The sequence below is a fragment of the Salmo salar genome, chromosome ssa10 (assembly GCF_905237065.1).
Source record: "Salmo salar chromosome ssa10, Ssal_v3.1, whole genome shotgun sequence".
NCBI classification, from domain to species: Eukaryota; Metazoa; Chordata; class Actinopteri; order Salmoniformes; family Salmonidae; genus Salmo; species Salmo salar.
Window position 1 is genome coordinate 15,492,157 of NC_059451.1, and position 20,656 is coordinate 15,512,812.

The following is a 20,656-nucleotide window of genomic DNA, read 5'->3' on the forward strand; positions in this document are numbered from 1 at the left end:
AAAAGGCCTTCCCCAAACTGTTACTACAAAGTTGGAAGCACAGAATCGTCTAGAATGTAATTGTATTCTGTAGCGTAAGATTTCCCTTCACTGGAACTAAGGGGCCAAGCCCAAACCATGAAAAACAGCCCCAAACCATTATTCCTCCTCCACCAAACTTTACAGTTGGCACTATGCATTCGGGCAGGTAGCATAGTGCATAGTCTCCTGGCATCCGTGTTCTCCTCTGTTAGCGTTCTCCTCTGTTAGCAGACGCTCTTATCCAGAGCGACTTAGAAATTGGTGCATTCACCTTATGATATCCTTCTCCCGGATTCGTCCGTTGGACTGCCAGATGGGGAATTCATCACTTCATCATTTCCACTGCTCCAGAGTCCTCCGAAACATGACACGCCTGCCCGCCTACTTCTTATCACACTGCTCTCTTAACCCTAATGTCAGATGCACCAATGTGTCAGAGGAAACACCGCTCGACTGATGACCGGAATCAGCTTGCACAATTTGATGACATTTTACACAAATAAAACAGGGACAACTTTTGGCTCCTGAGCACCTCTCAAAACTACTGGCTGAAATTATTTTTTAAAAGTTTGAAAGTGCTTCTTTAACAAAAGGTAAATAAATATGTTTGCTTTACATAACTTTTTGTTGTTGTTTTACAGCTAATTTCCTGCAATTCTACACATTTTGCCATAACTTATGCCATGTTAATATGATATCTGAATGAGAGTGACTAACAAAATTCATTGCAGTTTCCCTGGAGATCAGGGCCGCTGGGCACGTGCCCTGCGTGCCCGGTCGGTAATTCGGCCATGATTACTACAAGTTAAGATCGCTGGCTAGACTAAGTAACCAATCTCAAAATGTTAACTGACATGGGCTAATTGAGTGACTGTCAGTGAGTGACATATAACAAGAGGAAAACTGCTGGTGAATAACCAAGTTTCCAAATTGAAAGGTGTGCTCTGCCATTTGTTGTGTTGTCTCAGCATGATAATGCAAAGATTTAGGTAAACACAAAAGGAACATTGGTGTTTCATAAGCTCTTCTGTCCCTGACCACCTTAAAACGATGCTCTGTAACCTTCAACCTTACATGTTATTTAATGAAGTATGTTACCTAATCATTTTGTAGCCATTAGTTCAGTGGCTGCTTGACACATTTAATTGAAATTATGCAACTGGTGATTAGAAAAAAAGCCAGCCTTTCAGCAATTGGATTATTGCTGATGCCCTTGACAACCCTCAGCAGCCACTAACCATTACATATTGCAGAAGCCCTAAACTAAAATATACAATTTTTCCATAAATAGTGGAACTAGACATCATCTATAAAGGCTGAAGCTTTAATACTTCACTAGCTATGTGAGTTGATGCCCTCATTATCGGCAGTTTGTTAGAATGCAGTGTATATGACAAAAGTGTGCAAAGCTGTCATCAAGGCAAAGGATGGCTACTTTGAAGAATCTCAAATATAAAATATATTTTGATTTGTTTAACACTTTTTTGGTTACTACATGATTCCATGTGTTATTTCCTAGTTTTGATGTCTTCACTATTATTCTTTTTTTAAATTAAGAAAAACCCTGGAAGGAGTAGGTGTGTCCAAACTGTTGACTGGTACTGTATATAAAACAATTGCCATATCAAAAACAGCATGCTTTCAATATTAATGTTTATATTTTTCAATAATAATAAATCAATATAAGAAATTGTTATTGAAATCAAAACACTACTCATATTAGAGCAAGTGGTAAAGCTTCGCATGACACCAATTTTTGCTATGTAGCACCAACAGATGGAACTATATGGTGTCTTATTAAAGGAGGCCTGGGTAAGCCCAAAATGTCAAATGATCCAATGTCAATTAATTATTTCTCAATTATGTTTTAAGATGCAAACGTCAAATATATGTCAAGAATCCTTCCTCCAAAGGACCCTTCTATGGATACAATTGTGAAAATCCCCAAAATCATGGTCCTGTTTTATTCTAGTTTCGTGCGGAATCACCCACATATAACAGACATACTTGGGCATTTTGAAAATGGGCTGCTGGGACTGATTATAGACTAAATCTATATGCACCGAACAAAAATAGAAACTCAAAATGTAAAGTGTTGGTCCCATGTTTCATGAGCTGAAATAAAAGATCCCAGAAATGTTCCATATGCACAAAAAGCTTATTTCTCTCAAATGTTGCGCATTTTTTTCATCCCTGTTAGTGAGCATTTCTCCTTTGCCAAGATAATCCATCCACGTGACAGGTGTGGCATATCAAGAAGCTGATTACACAACATGATCATTACACAGGCACACCTTGTGCTGGGGACAATAAAAGGCCACTAAGTTGTGCAGTTTTGTCACACTACAGAATGCCACAGTTTTGAGGGAGTATGCAATAGGCATAGTGACCGCAGGAATGTCCACCAGAGCTGTTGCCAGATAATGTAATGTTCATTTCTCTACCATAAGCCGCCTCCAATGTCGTTTTAGAGAATTTGGCTGTCCAACCGGCCTCACAACCGCAGACCACGTGTAACCACGCCAGCCGAGGACCTCCACATCCGACTTCTTCACCTGCATGATAGTCTGAGACCAGCCACCCGAACAGCTGATGAAACTGTGGGTTTGGACAACCAAAGAATTTCTGCACAACTGTCAGAAACCGTCTCAGGGTAGTTCATCTGCATGCTCGTCGTCCTCACCAGGGTCTTGACATGACTGCAGTTCGGCATTGAAACCGACTTCAGTGGGCAAATAATGCTCACCTTCGATGGCCACTGGCACACTGGAGAAGGGTGCTTTTCACAGTTGAATCCAGGTTTCAACTGTACCGGGCAGATGGGCAAGCGGTTTGCAATAGTCAACGTTGTGAACAGAGTGCCCCATGGTGGTATGGGCAGGCATAAACTTCAAACAATGAACACAATTGCATTTTGTCGATGGCAATTTGAGTGCATAGAGATATCGTGACAGGATCCTGAGACCCATTGACGTGTCATGTTGTAGCATGAAAATGCATGGTCCCATGTCACAAGGATCTGTACACAATTCCTGGAAGCTGAAAATGTCCCAGTTTTTCCATGGCCTGCATACTCACCAGACATGTCACCCATTGAGCATGTTTGGGATGCTCTGGATCGACATGTACGACAGCGTGTTCCAGTTCCCGCCAATATCCAGCAACTTCGCACAGCCATTGAAAAGGAGTGCGACAACATTCACAAGCAACAGCCTGATCAACTCTATGCGAAGGAGATGTGTCGCACAAATGGTGGTCACACCAGATACTGACAGATTTTCATATCCACGCCCATACCTTTTTTCTTCTTTTTTTTCTCCCAAGGTATCTGTGACCAAAAGATGCATATCTGTATTCCCAGTCATATGAAATCCAGAGATCAGGGCATAATTCATTTTTCAATTGACTGCTTTCCTTATATGAACTGTAACTCAGTAGAATCTTTGAAATTGTTGCATGTTGCATGTTGCGTTTATATTTTTGTTCAGTGTAGCTAAAAAGCTTTCCCAATGGGGTTTCCTTGTTCTGTATGACATTTGGTGTAGTTATCAGCTGGGGTACCATGTGTTGATAGAATGAGCTGTAATGGGTGGCGCTCTATCTTGATGTACCCCCATGTATGGCCTTTGAACCCCCAAGGTCGGCCAATAGAGATTATACCCTGATGAAAACAGCTTGGCTGTCGAAACATTGGAAGTAAATGATTGCTCCTAGAGTGTGCAGCTTTTCTTTTTTAAAGGGCCCATAGCCTCTTGAGACCCAGCAATTCATTTTTGTCCTCTCTAGTGAACATCAGTTCTTGGTACGTATCGCTGAGGCCATACAGTCACTGTATTAAGTCCTGTTGTCCCTTTAAGAGGACATTGTAGGCTTTTCAATGATATCACGTGTGGGGGTGTGACCTTGAAAGCTTCATCTTCCTGGTTCTTAAAAAAATGTCTGAGGTCAAAATTAGCACATTCTGTGGACATTTGAAAAGAAGTGTGTGAAATTAACATTTTTGTGAGTTTGATATTCAAATTCTTTCTGGTAAGTGAATATCTCAGGAATAGTTAAGGGAGTTGTCAGCACTGTGTAATACTTTTTTCCCCATTAAATAAGAGCTTATCAAGAAATGTCCTCTGTAGCGGACACCCGGATGTCGCAACTGTTTTTCACCTACTGTACCCATTGACTTTAATGTTATATTTGTTCATATTTACATCCCAATGACCACTACGGAGGACAATTTTGCACTTACAATAAAAGATAAATAACAATATTTATTCTAATTTCTTTCTTTCACCCCAAAGTGGACAATTATGTTAAATTTGGCCCTCTGGCCCATGGACTACAGTATATAGGAGTAAATAAATATATAGGTTGAGCAACTGAAACTTAAGATAATATTGTAGCGACCTTAGCCAAACACCTACTTTGCAACCTCGTCAAGAAGTTTGCACCTCTTGGAGTAATGGCTAAGATGTTGTTTGCTGGACTTGGGTCGAGTCGGGGCTATGAACCGAATTCACTCCCTTGGTCTCAGATGTGGGATGGTGCTTGTTTTATCTGATTAACTCAATGCAATACGCTACCAAGCTTGATCTCAGCTTAATCTCACCCTCAACATGGAATTTATCTTTATATAGAAACACAAGTAAGTAAACTGTGACACTAGAATTAGGTATCATCCTCTCGTACCAGTGTTTATGTGGGTCACCCACAATGAGAGGATGTGAGTGAGAGTGGACTGAAAGCAAACCCGTTTTATTGCCATCATGCACACCCACTGGGCACAGACGCCAAATCAACGTCTATTCCATGTTGGTTCAACGTAATTTCATTCAAATGACTTGACTCAACGTTGATTCAACGTATTGACCCTATGTGCGTACTCAGGGTTATTTGTTACTTTATTTAGGTAAGCACAAAATCATATACATTTGTGTTTTTAGTGAACCGTCCTTCAAAGAGGCTACCTCAGTAACGTCCAGAGTTTTTCCTGCCCAGATCACGGGTCATTAAAAATCAAGTAATTTCATTGTTGACCACACGTCTTTTCTTTTCTCTTGTATCCATCAATCATGTATCTGTGATAGAATGTCATTTGTCATAGCAGCTGTTTGTTTCACTTCATTCAATCATAGACTGCAATAAATACTGTACCTTTTCCCCTCACAGAAAAAAATCCCATAATATGGTTATTGCCAATCAATTGGAGCTAATGAGAGATACCACATTAAACAAATCCCAATCCCAGATGCTAGTAAAGGTTGATCTGGCAGCAATGAGATAGAGAATATGTTTTCCATCGATCCCGCTCACCTGCTATTAGAGAGATCCAGACCTGCTGAGGTGCTGCTGCTGCAGGTTGGCTCCAGTCACTGTGCTCTTGGGCCCTCCAGGACACAACGTCTGACATGCCTACATTGGAGTACAGCAAAAGGGAAGGTTTGGGGGCCACCCGGGGCCTCAGCGACAACTCTGTGGATCACTGTGCCCCTTCCAACCCCAGAATATGATCGATGTTTACCAAACGATAGAGGGGCTTTGTGAGTACTGTACCTCTGAGTGTGCCGGAGGAACGCAAAGCTAGGGATGGTGGGGTCAGGTAACCGCCTCAGGTTACTGCAATGTGATTGGCCCTCACATGGTGTTCCTGTTACAATGCAGCCACGGTGTGAATTTCAAGTTTCTCTCAGATTTATCAGCCACTAATTTATTTCCTCTCTATAGATAGATATCGATCTGCCCTATAAATGCTGGTCATTTTTCATTTAATTGCAGTGGTGTGCTGTGTATTATTTCACACACCATGCATTGATGAGTCTTGTTTGTATTTGGGGTCATGTGGAGACGACATGATACTCTGCCCATCTGACATCATGGAAAAACAGGACAAGTGAACCTGTAGCTGTAGGGAGAAGGCTTACCTGCACTGCTCAACACGGAACTCAAAGAAGGGAATGGTTGTACATGCAGTTTCCTCTAATCTGTACAGTATATTCTAAAGAACCACCCAGCCATAGGAGTATTAGACCAAGGGATTTGTCTTGAGAGGGTGTTTTATGATGTACTGTAAATTGGTATACAACTCGGTATGTGAGCTTCCAATAAAAACGGCATTGTTTTCAATCTAAAACACAAGAGAGTAAAATTAGGGAGTTGGTGACTTCTATAAGCAACAGATGCACATGACTGTTGTGAATAACTAGAGATTGAATAAAGCTCAGTGGTCACAACCTCCTCACCAAAGAGATCTGCATAGTCATTCACATGGGCTAGACCCATTCTTTCCTCTCTATTGTCCCTGCATCTGGGGGTGGTGAGTCAAAGCGGTTAGAACAGGCCACAAAAGGAGCTGAGCAACAAGCCTTGCCATAAACCCTTAAGCCCTCATACATTCACCACTTACTTGCATAACCACTCAATGAGCAAAGCTAAAACATACAATAGTTTACCTTCTCATTATATTTTCATTACTTAGAGTTTATTGAAAAGGTTCTGTCAAGTTGCCGCAGTCGGGAAGGAAAAAAGGTCAGCTTTGCCAGCAGTTACATAAGGTTTTCCATAGGTCTACACTTCACTGAAAGTGTAGACTGCATGCTTTCCAGTCAGACAAACCTGCAACTATTTCTGCTAGTTATCTGGAATAAGATCACCATGACTGCGTAAACACAGCCTAAGCACCTCAACATTTGTAGTGCCAAAGGGTTCTTCTTGCTGTTAAATCATTAGGTGGCAAGTATAACAAGACCATGCTATCAAGCTGGGTCAGCTAGATAGTTATTAATATCTGATAGGCAACTCCATGCGATGTCTATTTAATTTCTCTCAAGCACATCTAATTAGATTTTTGGAGCAAGTTATTGACTGGAATTAAATTGTTGCCAACCTGTCCTTAAAATATTTGTTTGAATCACAAATGATATTTTGCATTATGACAGACTAAGAGTGATGAGTCGCGCCTCCCGAGTGGCGCAGTGGTCCAAGACACGGCATGTCACTACAGGCCTGGGTTCGATCCCAGGCTATGTCACAACCGGCCGTGACCGGGAGTCCCATAGGGTGGTGCACAATTGGCCGAGTGTTGTCCGGGTTAGGGGAGGGTTTGGCCGGGGGGGCTTTACTTGGCTCATCACGCTCTAGAGACTCCTTGTGGCAGGCCAGGCGCCTGCAGGCTGACAACGGTCATCAGTTGAACGGTGTTTCCTCTGACACATTGGTGTGGCTGGCTTCCCGGGTTAAGCGGGCAGGTGTCAAAAAGCGCGGTTTGGTGGGTCATGTTTCAGAGGACGTATGACTCTGACCTTCGCCTCTCCTGAGCCTGTTGGGGAGTTGCAGTGATGAGACAAAATAGCAATTGGATATCACAAAATTGAGGAGAAAAAGGGGGTAAAAAATAAATACAAATTTGAAAAGTAAAAAATATTAAAAAATAAGAGTTATCACTGATGACTAACTTCTAGCTACATATTTCAATTTATCCAGGTCTGTGAAAAATATTTTACTCAAAATCATCTCCTGTTCTGGGAAAGATTTTTATTTGTAAATGTTTACAAAAAAAGTTGCAAAAAATCTCCAAATTGTATTATTTTTTTAATGTTATGACTAATACAGTAGCCAACAAACCTCTGCAGTCTAGTCTGCATTACCTTAGTGACCATCAACAAAAAATTATATAATTAATTGACCTAAGAAAGGACAGCAGCATGGAACTAAAACGATAAACTAGGGACAAAGAACATGAAAATATGTTTGTCGTAAAAGCCAGTATGCACTATAAGGCGCTTCAACAAACTGCTGAAACATACACCACTTCTACGCAGAAATCGAAGGTTTTTATTATAACAGTGTAAGGCATTAATACCCTGAGTTATACAAGCTAAGAGGGTAATGATAGTTAATGCAATAGGGGGAAAAGGACAACGATAACCAACTCATGTGGCTGAATGTTTCTAAACCAATAATTAATTTGCTTGAATATCGAGCCACAAGGGCCATAAATCATAATATAAATAGAAGCAGCGTCAGACTATTCAGTGACGTCACAGTAGTGTATCGGCTATGAGTCCTCAAGTCTCTCCAGTGCCTCTTCTTCTATCCACGACTGAAGGTGGAGATGTCAACATAAAAGGGGTGGGGAGACAACACATGGGCGTGGCTAGAAATGAGGGTTGGTGACACCCACTCCTTGGCATTCGATGATGTAGGTGTCATTGCTGGCATTCTCATCTTCTGCCTTGGTCACTGTAAACTTAGCCTGGGAATAAGGACAACACTTTCTATTGAAAAGTTGACTGGTTTTATAAAAGTTTATAAAACCATGAACATTAAAAAATGTGCGTCTTTGGAAATAAATTAAAAAAAATTTGGGTCCCACCTGGGTGAGCTGCTCTGCCACATGGATGGCAGTCTGTGTGTGTAGGGTGACTGGGCCAGTGCGGATTCTGGAGGTGCCATTCGCCAAGGCCATGAAGAGGATGAGCTGCCAGAAAGTGTAAGACAAAGAGTTCAGTATGACTAAATAGAGTAAGTTCAAGTGGCTGCTGTTAGATGGAGAGTAAGGCAAAGACAGGGGTCAAGCACCTATTCAACTTGGAAGTTCACTTTACTTACAATTAGTATAGATCACTTACAGGACGACACCTAACATTGCGTTGTGAAATACCTGTGTGTGTGTGTGTGTGTCATTGCTAACCTGGTCCTGGAGAAACTCATCCACACAGCCGTTGTGCCTTATATTCCTGAGCAGCATCTCTGCAGCCTCGAAGCCCACTTTGTCTGCATACACACCTGAGGCATAGGAGAAAGGCATTAGTTGTCAAATTGAATTACATTTTTATTTTTTTAGATCTGGACCCGTATTTTTGGTGTCTAATAGAGCAGAAGTGGGATCTAGGATCAGGTTCCCCCTTGTAATTGTTTTCATTATAATCTAAAAGGCAAAACTGATCCCAGATCAGCAGGCCTCTTATGGCGTCTGCATGCTTCCCAGACAAAACAGTTCGGAAGAGTTTGCGCATATATTATGACAAGATTTTGTGACATTTTAGTTAGCGTTGGACTTCGGTAATGGTGTCTGTCCGGACACACATTTTTCCCCTCAAGGCAAGCCGATGGCTACGCCCCTTCGTCTGATTGGTCCACAGTAGGGATTATTCAATAAAGCACTTGTCATTCAACGAGAGAACTCGTTTTCATTCAAATTTTTTCATTGAGAAATATTGCACCAAACATCTTTGTTTACTGTAAAATTGTGCGACTAAGATCTCTGCAAAAACGTCAAAATTAACCGACAGATTTCTTGAGTCATCTTAGATTAATTCTGACTATTTTCAGGAAGTGTATACTGGCTACTGCGTGTCAAAACGGACAAACAGTAATATTGCCTAAGGGAGTATGTGAGCACACTCGTTCGGTTCGCTTAGCTCAAAGCATGCCAACGCCTTTACTCTAAGCTTGAGTCATTTGTTTCCCTTAACAGGTGCACTGCACACGCCTCCTAACTCTGCTCCCAAGAGAACAAACTGTTGTTGCAGAAACAGACAATCTAAAAAAAAACGACCTACGGATGCATCTGCTGATGGCAATTTGAAAATAGTAGCCACTATTGCCAAACAAAATACAATGAGCAAGATTTTCCCTTTTCTCTATATTTTCCTATTTCTCCACCGTTGACAGCTTCCCTGTATGGCCTTAGAAATGTTCATGTTGAAGCACTACTTCACTCACCATCCAATCAGATATTACAGTTTCACATCCGAGCTAACATGCTAGGCATTCTCTGTCGGATGTTGCCGACTAGTGGCACATCGTGTACTGTACACTTAACAGACCAAGCAAGCACAAGAACAGTGGATTTCTCACCTTTCTTCCCAAGAGCTGACCCTGCAAATATACAGCCCGTGGAAGACTCTGCGATGATTCTGGTGAGGGTAGACAACATGTCAAAAATGAGGTAGAACTGCAAAGCATTTAAGACGGCAGATCGCCCATGGCAGTAAAAAAAAATTTATAATAATAATTTAAAAGTACCCTTCTCTCGTCTATCCACCAAACTAGGGACAACATTATTTCAGATGACACCATCAATACACCCTCTACTAGTGCAAGTGGTTTGATAAGGATCGTCACCGAAAACATTGGCATAGTGACTGATACAGGTTTACTGAGGTCATACGGGTATTGGCGTCTTTTGACAGCGTTTACAGTCAGAGGGTTCACGTAACGGTAAAACGTCAGGTATAAGCTCACATGATGCCGTTGCCGCTCCCACAGGCCATGTCCTTCTCCTGCAGCGTTTGGATGTTTATGTACAGGTCCTTTATCTCTCTCCTGATAACTCTTGTCGCCGTCGTTGCCATGTCCTTGGCGAGCTGGAGGGAAACAAGTATGAGCTCACTCAAAATGTACTTAATTTTTTTTCTCCCACGTGCATAGAGGGTAGCACATGGATCGGTGGAAGGAACTGCTCTGTGGCGTAAACTTCACCTGTCCAGAAAAATCTAATTCATTGTTTGTAAGTACACAAGTGGAATAAGGATGAAAAACCACTCAACTCCATTACTTGAGTACTACATTATTACACAGGTAAAACATTAACTGAAATGTAAAATTCCTAGGCAATTCTAACCCAAAGCCATTCCTTTGTGCTGTACCTTATAGGGTAGCACCCCAGCAACAAAGGACCTGCCATATATCTTGGTGATGGTCCCTCGTTCGGTCATGGTGACGGGGCTCAGCTCACTCACTGGGTTTACCTTGGCCACCACCTCACCTCCACCTTTGGGGTAGTAGCCCCTATTCGAGACAGAAGAACAGTCCTTTTCTGGGGGGCCAGGCAGTATTATCCTACCAACAACTCTCCAACACGGGAAGGGATACTAACCTCATTCTCAAATCACAGTCAAAATGTACTCCAAACTTCTCCACGATGGGCTTGAATACCTGGAAGACATTTGTATGTATTACAGTATTTCCAATGGCATTTAACAACAATAAGAGAATGGCAAATAAGAGGATGTCGAGTGACAGTCATATACCAAGCCGTCCATCTATGGGCTTATCTATAGACACAGGGTATATAACAACTTGAGAGAAGTCCAATTCATGATTTCCCATGAACACAAGCCCCCATTACAACCACCTCTACAAACACAGGTTAGGTTAACCATACCTTTATGGTGTAGTCAATCTGCGGGGCCATGTCTGCGTTGGTGCCCCCCTTCAGACAGAGCTCCGAGGGTCCGTCAGCATACAGGGCACAGGGTAGAGAGACCTGCAGCAGCAGCCCAACACTCCTGGCGCAGAGCGACACGGAAGTACGAGTTAGATAGGAGACTAATGTAGTACCTTTTTCCCCCTATTTGTTTGGTGAAATGAAGTATTGAATTCTCTAGACACTTCTAGATATTGTTTTGGATAGTGTTTCTACGGGTATCAAATATGTCAGGTTGATAGTAACTACAAGGTTTTCAACACAAACTGTCTGTCCCATACTCCATTTGAATGTGTACTTTGGAAAAACAGAAGCAGCCTGACATGATTTACCCTGCTGTTTGGGGGTCTGCGGTGTGCTTCCCAGCCTTTATTTTCCCAGGGATGAGTGTGACTTCAGTAGATCCCACTGTGCCACCCTCTAGATTTCCACAACAAATGTCTCTCACCAACTCCAACCCTGACAGATGTTGTGGTCTTGTGAAAAGGGGAAGGGGGGCGGCGGGTTAACAATGAAAGGAACAAACGTCTTATTTCACTAGAAAAATATGTAGGCTTTGATATTATCTGTGCAGAATAACATAGGGAATGAAGGAAAATTTGAGTAGGCTAGCTCAGTTGTTGATAGGAATAAGTGAACAGCCATGTGCTTGCGCATTAACCAACAAAGGATCACATGAAAAATGTACGAGGGCATCTGCCGTTAAATATAAAACAAATTAGACAAGTTACAAATAAAGGCTGTAAAACCGTTATCAATTGTTTATCGGAGACGTACGTTAATGCTACATCTGCTTTGAGAAGAAAGGTCCTTTAGACCAACTTTGCTTTGTTTTCTGATTCACTAAACTTCTATCGGGTCGCCGGGGATCGCCCCAGGGCTATAGACTGCGACTAGAGTGAAGCTTTCATTTATTAGTAATGACATGTGGCGTTTGTTGTTATACATACTCTCTATGATATTATGGCAAAGATTTATTAAATTAATTACCTTAATCCTGGTGTACTTCTACCTGCGCGGATTTTGTGTATTCTGATGGATGCGCCGTTGATGCAACTCAGTGCGGCGGTTACTCTCAAAATTTGCCCGCCCTGAAAGAGGACAAAACATGACAATGTACACAGTAAATACATATCCTAAGTTTACTGTCAAACCATTTTTATAAAATATGTAGTAGAAAGTGTATTTTAATCGTGTGAAATACTCACACCCTCCATTATACTTCCGTCCATTTCCACTGCTGCGGCCATTTTTGAAAAAATAAGACAAATATGTATACTTTTCAATGACTTCACCGCTCTACGAAATGTATTATTGCGGTCTTTAATGATGCGAAAACACGCCAATGTGGATGGTCTGCTCTGAAGTAGCCTTGGACAGCGCTTGTAGAAGACACTCGGCGGTGTCTGGGGCAGACAATACAGCAAGTCCAGCCGCGAACTTCCCCCAACAGTCACTGCGCAGTGCGGTAGTACTTAGGCCTAATCAATTAAAGCAATTTCTTATCACTGAGAAAAAAGTTACTTCCGCAATGGTCCCAAAAACGGGTTATATTTGAACTGGGATGTTCACATGTTATTCAAAAATGTCCATGGAATATATTGCTCAGCATAGGCTGCCACCACAGAGCTGCTACTCTTGAGTCTGTTGATAGTTAGCACATGCGCACTCGTGATCAGCAAGCAACGCAATGAACCCCACTCTCCCTGTTCAAACTTGGTAGTGGGGGGGAAAGGCTCATGGCTAGAAGGATTCCAATTTTAGTCAAATTAAGGTCAAAAGTTGTTGTTTTGTTCTTGCATTTTAGCGAATCCTTTTCCTAGCCCTAACCTAATTCTCATAACCTGCTACGTTAAGGTTGGGAAAAGAGTTTGGGTTAGCAAAAATGCAAAAAAATAATACACTTTTGACCGTAATTTGACAAAAGGATGCCTTCTAGCCATGGCTGGGAAAAAAAAGCCTAGAAAAGAAGAGATTCCCGAAAAACAAACCACTTCCATACAGCTACGACTTTTTCGTCGCAGGTTAGGATAATTAACGTATAAGGTTAGGAGCTACAGGTTAAGGTTAGGGAAAGGGTTAGTGAAAAGTAACTTATAATGAAGTGGCGTGTTTTTAGGGAGTCCCAGAAAAAAGTGGCACGAAATTATCTCATCGCAAGTGACATATCGGAATTATCAACGTGCGATTGTTGTACTGTGTGTGACTACGTTATGTAGGGAATGTGTTATTAATTTATTGTCAAATAAAGTGTAATCAAACGTTCTTGGTGAATCAACAGCCAAGGTAAGTGGCAAATCAAGTTGGTTATTTTGACTGGATTTACAGACTAGTAGCCCAGTCTGAATATACTAGTGGACCACTAGTCCAATAACTCCAGTCAAATGAACTTGATTCGCCACTCAGTGCAAGCAAAGATTTTGTTAAATAACCCAAGATAGACCAGAAGGTGTCATTTCCAATGGGAGCAAATTAAGCAGAGTGGGAAGAAAAAGCAAGGAGGTGGGCAGGGCCAACACGAGCTAGCGTTCTAGCAAGTATTTGCATATTTCCGTTAGGAACGCCTACTCTGTGATGCGCATGTGTGCAATAACGCCGTTTGCCCTTTCCCTTCTAAACAAAAATTGTAACTTTTAGAAAGGGTAAAGTCTACAAAACTTAGTGCATTCTGTTAGTAACGTATTACAGTTTTGGGAACGGAAAACTGTTTTGAGATCGAATGTTTCATCAATAACAAAAATAGAAGAATGTTGGCCAAGTTTCATCAAGCTCTATCTTCTCCCACTTCCCATCAATGGACTTCCTCTCAAAAAATATCATAACGCCCCCCCCCCCCCAAAAAAAAGAATGCTAACCTCCCGTTACTGTAATGTTAACACTATGTACAAAAAGTGCAGTACTTTTTAAACGGTTCACCCGATGTGGATGAAAATACCCTAAAATTAAAACTGACAGTATGCACTTTAACTTCAAAGTAAATGTTTAATTTCAAATCCAAACTTGTGGAGTATAGAGCCAAGAGAATAACAAATGCTTCACTGTCCCAATAATTACAGAGGGCACTGTTTTATCTGTGGTGCAAGTATGGGTAGCTGCAGCCCAATATGGCGACCGGAGTATAGGCGAGTCAGTGTGTCGATAGGAGTGAGTGTATGGAAAGCGAATCAGTTAATTCAGCAGATTTGTTGCCACCATTTGCCAGTGCAAATGACTAGTGCACCAGTGTTGTATAGAGCTGCTTGTGCCCCTGTGCCCCTGTGACAACAATTTTGGACCCCTTTGTGGCCCCCTAAATGTGGAGTATGAAATAATTTTTACATAACACATTTTTGCTATCGTTCTTTTTTTTACATCCGTTATTAGACAGTGCCTGCTAATTCCTGCAATGCAGTGAAGAAAACGATATGACAACAATAACGTCTAATGTAACTGGCCCCTCTAACAGTACAACTGGCCCCAGCTTGGCCCCCCCCAGTTGAAATGGTCTAGAACCGCCACTGTTGCCAAGCACTACTGTCCCGCAACGGCGTGGGAAGGTAGCTACCTAGTAGCCAATATCAGGGTGACAGACACAGTAAGCCCACACATACAACGCATACAAGCAACAGTACATCCATCATCAGTACATTTAATAAAAAATAAACAATTGTAAGTTTTATAACTGAAAATGTACAACTATTTGAGTAAAACTAACAGTGAACTATGACTCCGACTCATAATCTGGCTTCAAAACAGAAGTACAAATTCTAACAGGAGGGTAGTTGCGTGGTTACTCCTTTCCTTTTGACACACCCACTCCTTCCCTCACATCCACTACTTTCTTTTCGACACACTCACTCCTTCCCTCACGTCCACTACTTTCTTTTTGACACGCCCACTTGCCAATACTCTGGTCGCCTTATTGGGCTGCAGCCAGAGCCGTAGCCAGGGTCTGAGTTTTAGTGAGGCCTGGATGGGGGGGATTTTAAGGGCGTGTCATCCAAGGGCGAATACAGTACATTTTTTGCAATTATACATATTTTGCTATGGGTCGGAGAGAAAAATGTAGCAGTTTTACAGCTAATTTCCTGCAATTTTACACATTTTGCCATGGTTTATGTCATATTAATATGATATCTGAGCGAGAGTGATTAACAAAATAAATGGGGGCCCTGTGGAGGTCAGGGCACCTGGGCACGGGCCCTGTGTGCCTGGTCGGTAATTCGGCCATGATTACTACAGTCGTGGCCAAAAGTTTTGAGAATGACACAAATATCAATTTTCACAAAGTTTGCTGCTTCAGTGTCTTTAGATATTTTTGTCAGATGTTACTATGGAATACTGAAGTATAATTTCAAGCATTTCATAAGTGTCAAAGGCTTTTATTGACAATTACATGAAGTTGAGGCAAAGAGTCAATATTTGCAGTGTTGACACTTCTTTTTCAAGACCTCTGCAATCCGCCCTGGCATGCTGTCAATTAACTTCTGGTTCACATCCTGACTGATGGCAGCCCATTCTTGCATAATCAATGCTTGGAGTTTGTCAGAATTTGTGGGTTGTTGATGATTGTCAGAGGATTGACCACAAGTTCTCAATAGGATTTTTGTAAGTCGCTCTGGATAAGAGCGTCTGCTAAATGACTTAAATGTAAATGTAAATGGATTAAGGTCTGGGGAGTTTCCTGGCCATGGACCCAAAATATCAATGTTTTGTTCCCCGAGCCACTTAGTTATCACTTTTGCCTTATGGCAAGGTGCTCCATCATGCTGGAAAAGGCATTGTTCATCACCAAACTGTTCCTGGATGGTTGGAAGAAGTTGCTCTCGGAGGATGTGTTGGTACCATTCTTTATTCATGGCTGTGTTCTTAGGCAAAATTGTGAGTGAGCCCACTCCCTTGGCTGAGAAGCAACCCCACACATGAATGGTCTCAGGATGCTTTACTGTTGGTATGACACAGGACTGATGATAGTGCTCAAATTGTCTTCTCCGGACAAGCTTTTATCCGGATGCCCCAAACAATCGGAAAGGGGATTCATCAGAGAAAATGACTTTACCCCAGTCCTCAGCAGTCCAATCCCTGTACCTTTTACAGAATATCAGTCTGTCCCTGATGTTTTTCCTGGAGAAAAGTGGCTTCTTTGCTGCCCTTCTTGACACCAGGCCATCCTCCAAAAGTATTCGCCTCAAATGCACTCACACCTGCCTGCTGCCATTCCTGAGCAAGTTCTGCACTGGTGGTGCCCTGATCCCGCAGCTGAATCAACTTTAGGAGACTGTCCTGGCACTTGCTGGATTTTCTTGGGCGCCCTGAAGCCTTCTTTACAACAATTGAACCGCTCTCCTTGAAGTTCTTGATGATCCAATAAATGGTTGATTTAGGTGCAATCTTACTGGCAGCAATATCCTTGCCTGTGAAGCCCTTTTTGTGCAAAGCAATGATGACGGCACGTGTTTCCTTCCAGGTAACCATGGTTGACAGAGGAAGAACAATGATTCCAAGCACCAACCTCCTTTTGAAGCTTCCAGTCTGTTATTCAAACTCAATCAGCATGACAGCGTGATCTCCAGCCTTGTCCTCATCAACACTCACACCTGTGTTAACGAGAGAATCACTGAGATGATATCAGCTGGTCCTTTTGTGGCAGGGCTGAAATGCAGTGGAAATGTTTTTGGGGGATTCAGTTCATTTGCATGGCAAAGAGGGACTTTGCAATTCATCTGATCACTCTTCATAACATTCTGGAGCATATGCAAATTGCCATCATACAAATTGAGGCAGCAGACTTTGTGAAAATGTATATTTGTGTCATTCTCAAAACTTTTGGCCACTACTGTACAAGTTTAGATAGTTTAGTGTTTGTCTAGCTAGCTAATTTACCAATCAACATTTTTTGTTGTTGACATGGGCTAATTGAGTAACTGTCATTGAGTGACATTAGAAGAGGAAAACTGCTGATGCCCAACCACGTTTGGAAATTGCACCTTGTGTATTCTGCTATTCTAACTCAAATTGAATCAAATGTTATTTGTCACATGCGCCGAATTCAACTGGTGTAGACTTTACTGTGAAATGCTTGCTTATGAGTCCTTCCCAACGATGCAGGGTAAAATTAAATAGTAACAATAGGAATAAAATAAAATACACAAGAATGGAGCTGTATACAGGAAGTACCAGTACCAGATCAATGTGCAGAGGTACCAGGTATTTCAGGTAGATACTGTATGTACATGAAGGCAGGGTAAAGTGACTAGGCATCAGGATAGATAATACGAGTAAAATAAAGAACAGAGTAGCAGCAGCAAATGATACGTGTTAAAGTGTTTTTGTTTGTGTTTGCATGTAATGTGCATGTATGTGTGTGCGTTTGTGTTGTGTCGGAATGCCTGCGTTGTGTGTGCGTATGTAGTGTACCTGTATGTGAATGTGTGTAAATGTTATGTGTGTGAGTGAGTGTGTATATAGTGTGTACTGTTTAGTCTAGTGAGTGTGTGTAGGGTCAGTGCAGATCCTTTGGGTACCATTAATTGAGTATTTAGAAGTCTGGCTATGGCTTGGGGGTAATAGTAGTCTTGGAACCTGTTGGTCCGAGAGCTGATGCTCCCGTACCATTTGCCGGACTTTAAGCCGAGTGACCAGTGTATGGCTTGGGTGGCTGGAGTTTTTGGCCATTTCTCCAGGCCTTCCTCTGACAGGACCTGGATGGCAGGGAGCTCGGCCCCAGTGATGTACTGGGCTTTCCGCACCACCCCCTATAGTGCTTTTCGGTCGAGGGCGGTGCATTTGCTATACCAAGATGCTCTCAATGGTGCAGCTGTATAATGTTTTGAGTATCTGAGGGTCACTGCCAAATCTTTTCAGCCTAAAGGGGGAAGAGGTGCCATTTTCACGACTGCGGGTGTGTGCGGACCATGTTAGGTCCTTAGTGATGTGGACGCCAAAGAACTTGAAGCTCTTGACCCGCTCCACAACGGCCCAGTCGATGTGGATGGGGGTGTGCTCTCCCCTCTTTCTCCTATAGTCCACGATCAGCTCTCTGGTCTTACTGACATTGAGGGAGACGTTGTTGTCCTGACACCACACTGCTAAGTCTCTGACCTCCTTCCTGTACACGGTCTCATCGCCGTCGGTGATCAGGCCTATCACCGTTGTGTCGCCAGCAAACTTGATGATGGTGTTGGAGTCGTGCATGGCCACGCAGTCGTGAGTGAACAGGGAGTACAAGATGGAACTAAGCACACATCCCTGAAAAGCCCCCATGTTGAGGGTCAGCGTGGCGGAGGTGTTGTTGCCTACCCTCACCACCTGGGGCCAGACCGTCAGGAAGTCCAGGATCCAGTTGCTAGTGCTGAGCAATTAACCGAAATGTTGGTTATTTTTCATTTTTTAAATAACTAATTGACCACAGTTGGTTAAATTATTAATTATTCCAGTTCGTTCATTTTTTTATGTGAGCTCGATGAGCAGTTTCTGTAGAGCCTGAACTGTGCAATGTAGTAGGAAGTTGTAGTTTCCAACAGGCCAATATTCTACATAGTTTAGCTCAGAAAACATGGTAATTAACTACATTGACCATAATCCATTGCGCGCCCACTTAAACTTGTCAGGTCTGTGCGGAGCAGACATGGAGACTGAGAGAAGAGAGCATGCACGATGGAGAGGGATAGAAAGCCGTTGCTTCGCAAGCCTGAAAATACATGATCTAAGTGATTGATAGTTGGTACTCAACAGTCATAAATGTATGCCTTATTGACTTTGAAGAACTATTAAAATCGTGATTTTGTCAGACAGCATAAGCAACAGTTCTATAGAGATGAGATGATGACTTGGAAGGAAATAATAAAGTCATCAAATAAAACAAATATTTTATTAAAGTAAAGTAATGTGAATAAATGATAAATAAATAATGATAAGTGATAAGAAGTAATGGACAGCCACTACCATCATGGGACTTTTATGAATTGTTTAATTTGGTGTTGTTACAGCATTCAACCCACATAATGCATAGTGCATTTTAATGTTTAAAAAAATAATCGAAAAACTGTGATTATTTTTTAATAATCGAACCAAAATCGAACCAACCTCAAAAAGCACTAAACGCTCAGCCCTAATAGATGGAGAGGGAGGGGTTCAGTCCTAGGGTCCCTAGCTTGGTGATGAGCTTGGAGGGGACTATGATATTGAACGCTGAGCTGTAGTCTATGAACAGCATTCTCACAGTAAGTTGAGACCCTGATTGAATTCCGAATGTCCGGACCTCTCCAATAGTGACTGATTGCGGCCCTCAATTTGGATGTTCCTGCATGTGGCCATTCATGAATCAGCAAGAACGCCCCTCCTCAAGCATCCCATTGGTTCCTGCATGTGGCTTGTGTTTAAGTGACACTTTTTATATTCTGGATTTCCCCTACTTGTCTATGCGATTAAAATGTGGGTCAAAAGGGAAATAAAAGTATTATGAGTTGTTCATTTAGGCTATGACAGTATAATTAATGTACAATGTAGTAACCAAAAAAGTATGAAACAAACATTTTACCTAGATTAGATTCTTCAAAGTAACCACCCCTTATGACAGCTTTGCACACTCTTGGCATTCTCTCAGCCAGCTTCACCTGGAATGCTTTTCCAGTCTTGAAGGAGTTCCCACATGCTGAGCACTTGTTGGCTGCTTTTCCTTCACTCTGCGGTCCAACTCATCCCAAACCATCTCAATTGGGTTGAGGTCGGGTGATTGTGGAGGCCAGGACATCTGATGCAGCACTCCATCACTCTCCTTCTTGGTCTTATAGCCCTTATACAGCCTGGAGGTGTGTTGGGTCATCGTCCTGTTGAAAAACAAATGATAGTCCCACGAAGCGCAAACCAGATGGGATGGTGTATCGCTGCAGAATGCTGTGATAGCCATGCTGGTTAAGTGTGCCTTGAATTGTAAATAAATCACTGACAGTGTCACCAGCAAAGTACCATCACACCTCCTCCATGCTTCATGGTGGGAACCACACATGGGGAGATCATCCGTTCAACTACTCTGCGTCTCACAAAGACACAGCGCTTGGAACCAAAAATCTCAAATTTGGACTCATCAGACCAAAAAACAGATTTACACCAGTCTAATGTCCATTAGTCGTGTTTCTTGGCCCAAGCAAGTCTCCTCTTATTATTGGTGTCCTTTAGTAGTGGTTTCTTTGCCGCAATTCGACCATGAAGGCCTGATTCAAGCAGTCTCCTCTGAACAGTTGAGATGTGTCTGTTACTTGAACTCTATGAAGCATTTATTTGGGCTGCAATTTCTGAGGATGTCACGTTCTGACCTTAGTATGAGGTCATTTTTCCATAGTAGATTGGTGACAGGGGGGTGTTTATTGTCTATGTATTTTGGGTTTTCTGTTTTCTATGTGGGTTGTCTAGATTGTCGTTCTATGTTGTATTTTCTATGTTGTGGCCGGGTATGGT

The 20,656-nt window shown here is 42.2% G+C and overlaps 1 protein-coding gene across 1 annotated transcript; it reads right to left on the reverse strand.

Annotated features, from left to right (window-relative positions):
- Positions 1–7,822: 7,822 nt before the first annotated feature.
- Positions 7,823–12,906, reverse strand: rtca (RNA 3'-terminal phosphate cyclase). The gene is made up of 11 exons (XM_014216017.2): positions 12,430–12,906; positions 12,212–12,312; positions 11,554–11,697; positions 11,180–11,303; positions 10,892–10,950; positions 10,662–10,803; positions 10,258–10,379; positions 9,871–9,929; positions 8,702–8,796; positions 8,384–8,488; positions 7,823–8,263 (listed from the first exon to the last, which is right to left on the reverse strand). The coding sequence occupies exons 1-11, from the start codon at positions 12,469–12,471 to the stop codon at positions 8,165–8,167; spliced, it is 1,092 nt and encodes a 363-aa protein (XP_014071492.1). The 5' UTR covers positions 12,472–12,906; the 3' UTR covers positions 7,823–8,164.
- Between the last annotated feature and the right edge of the window lie 7,750 nt (positions 12,907–20,656).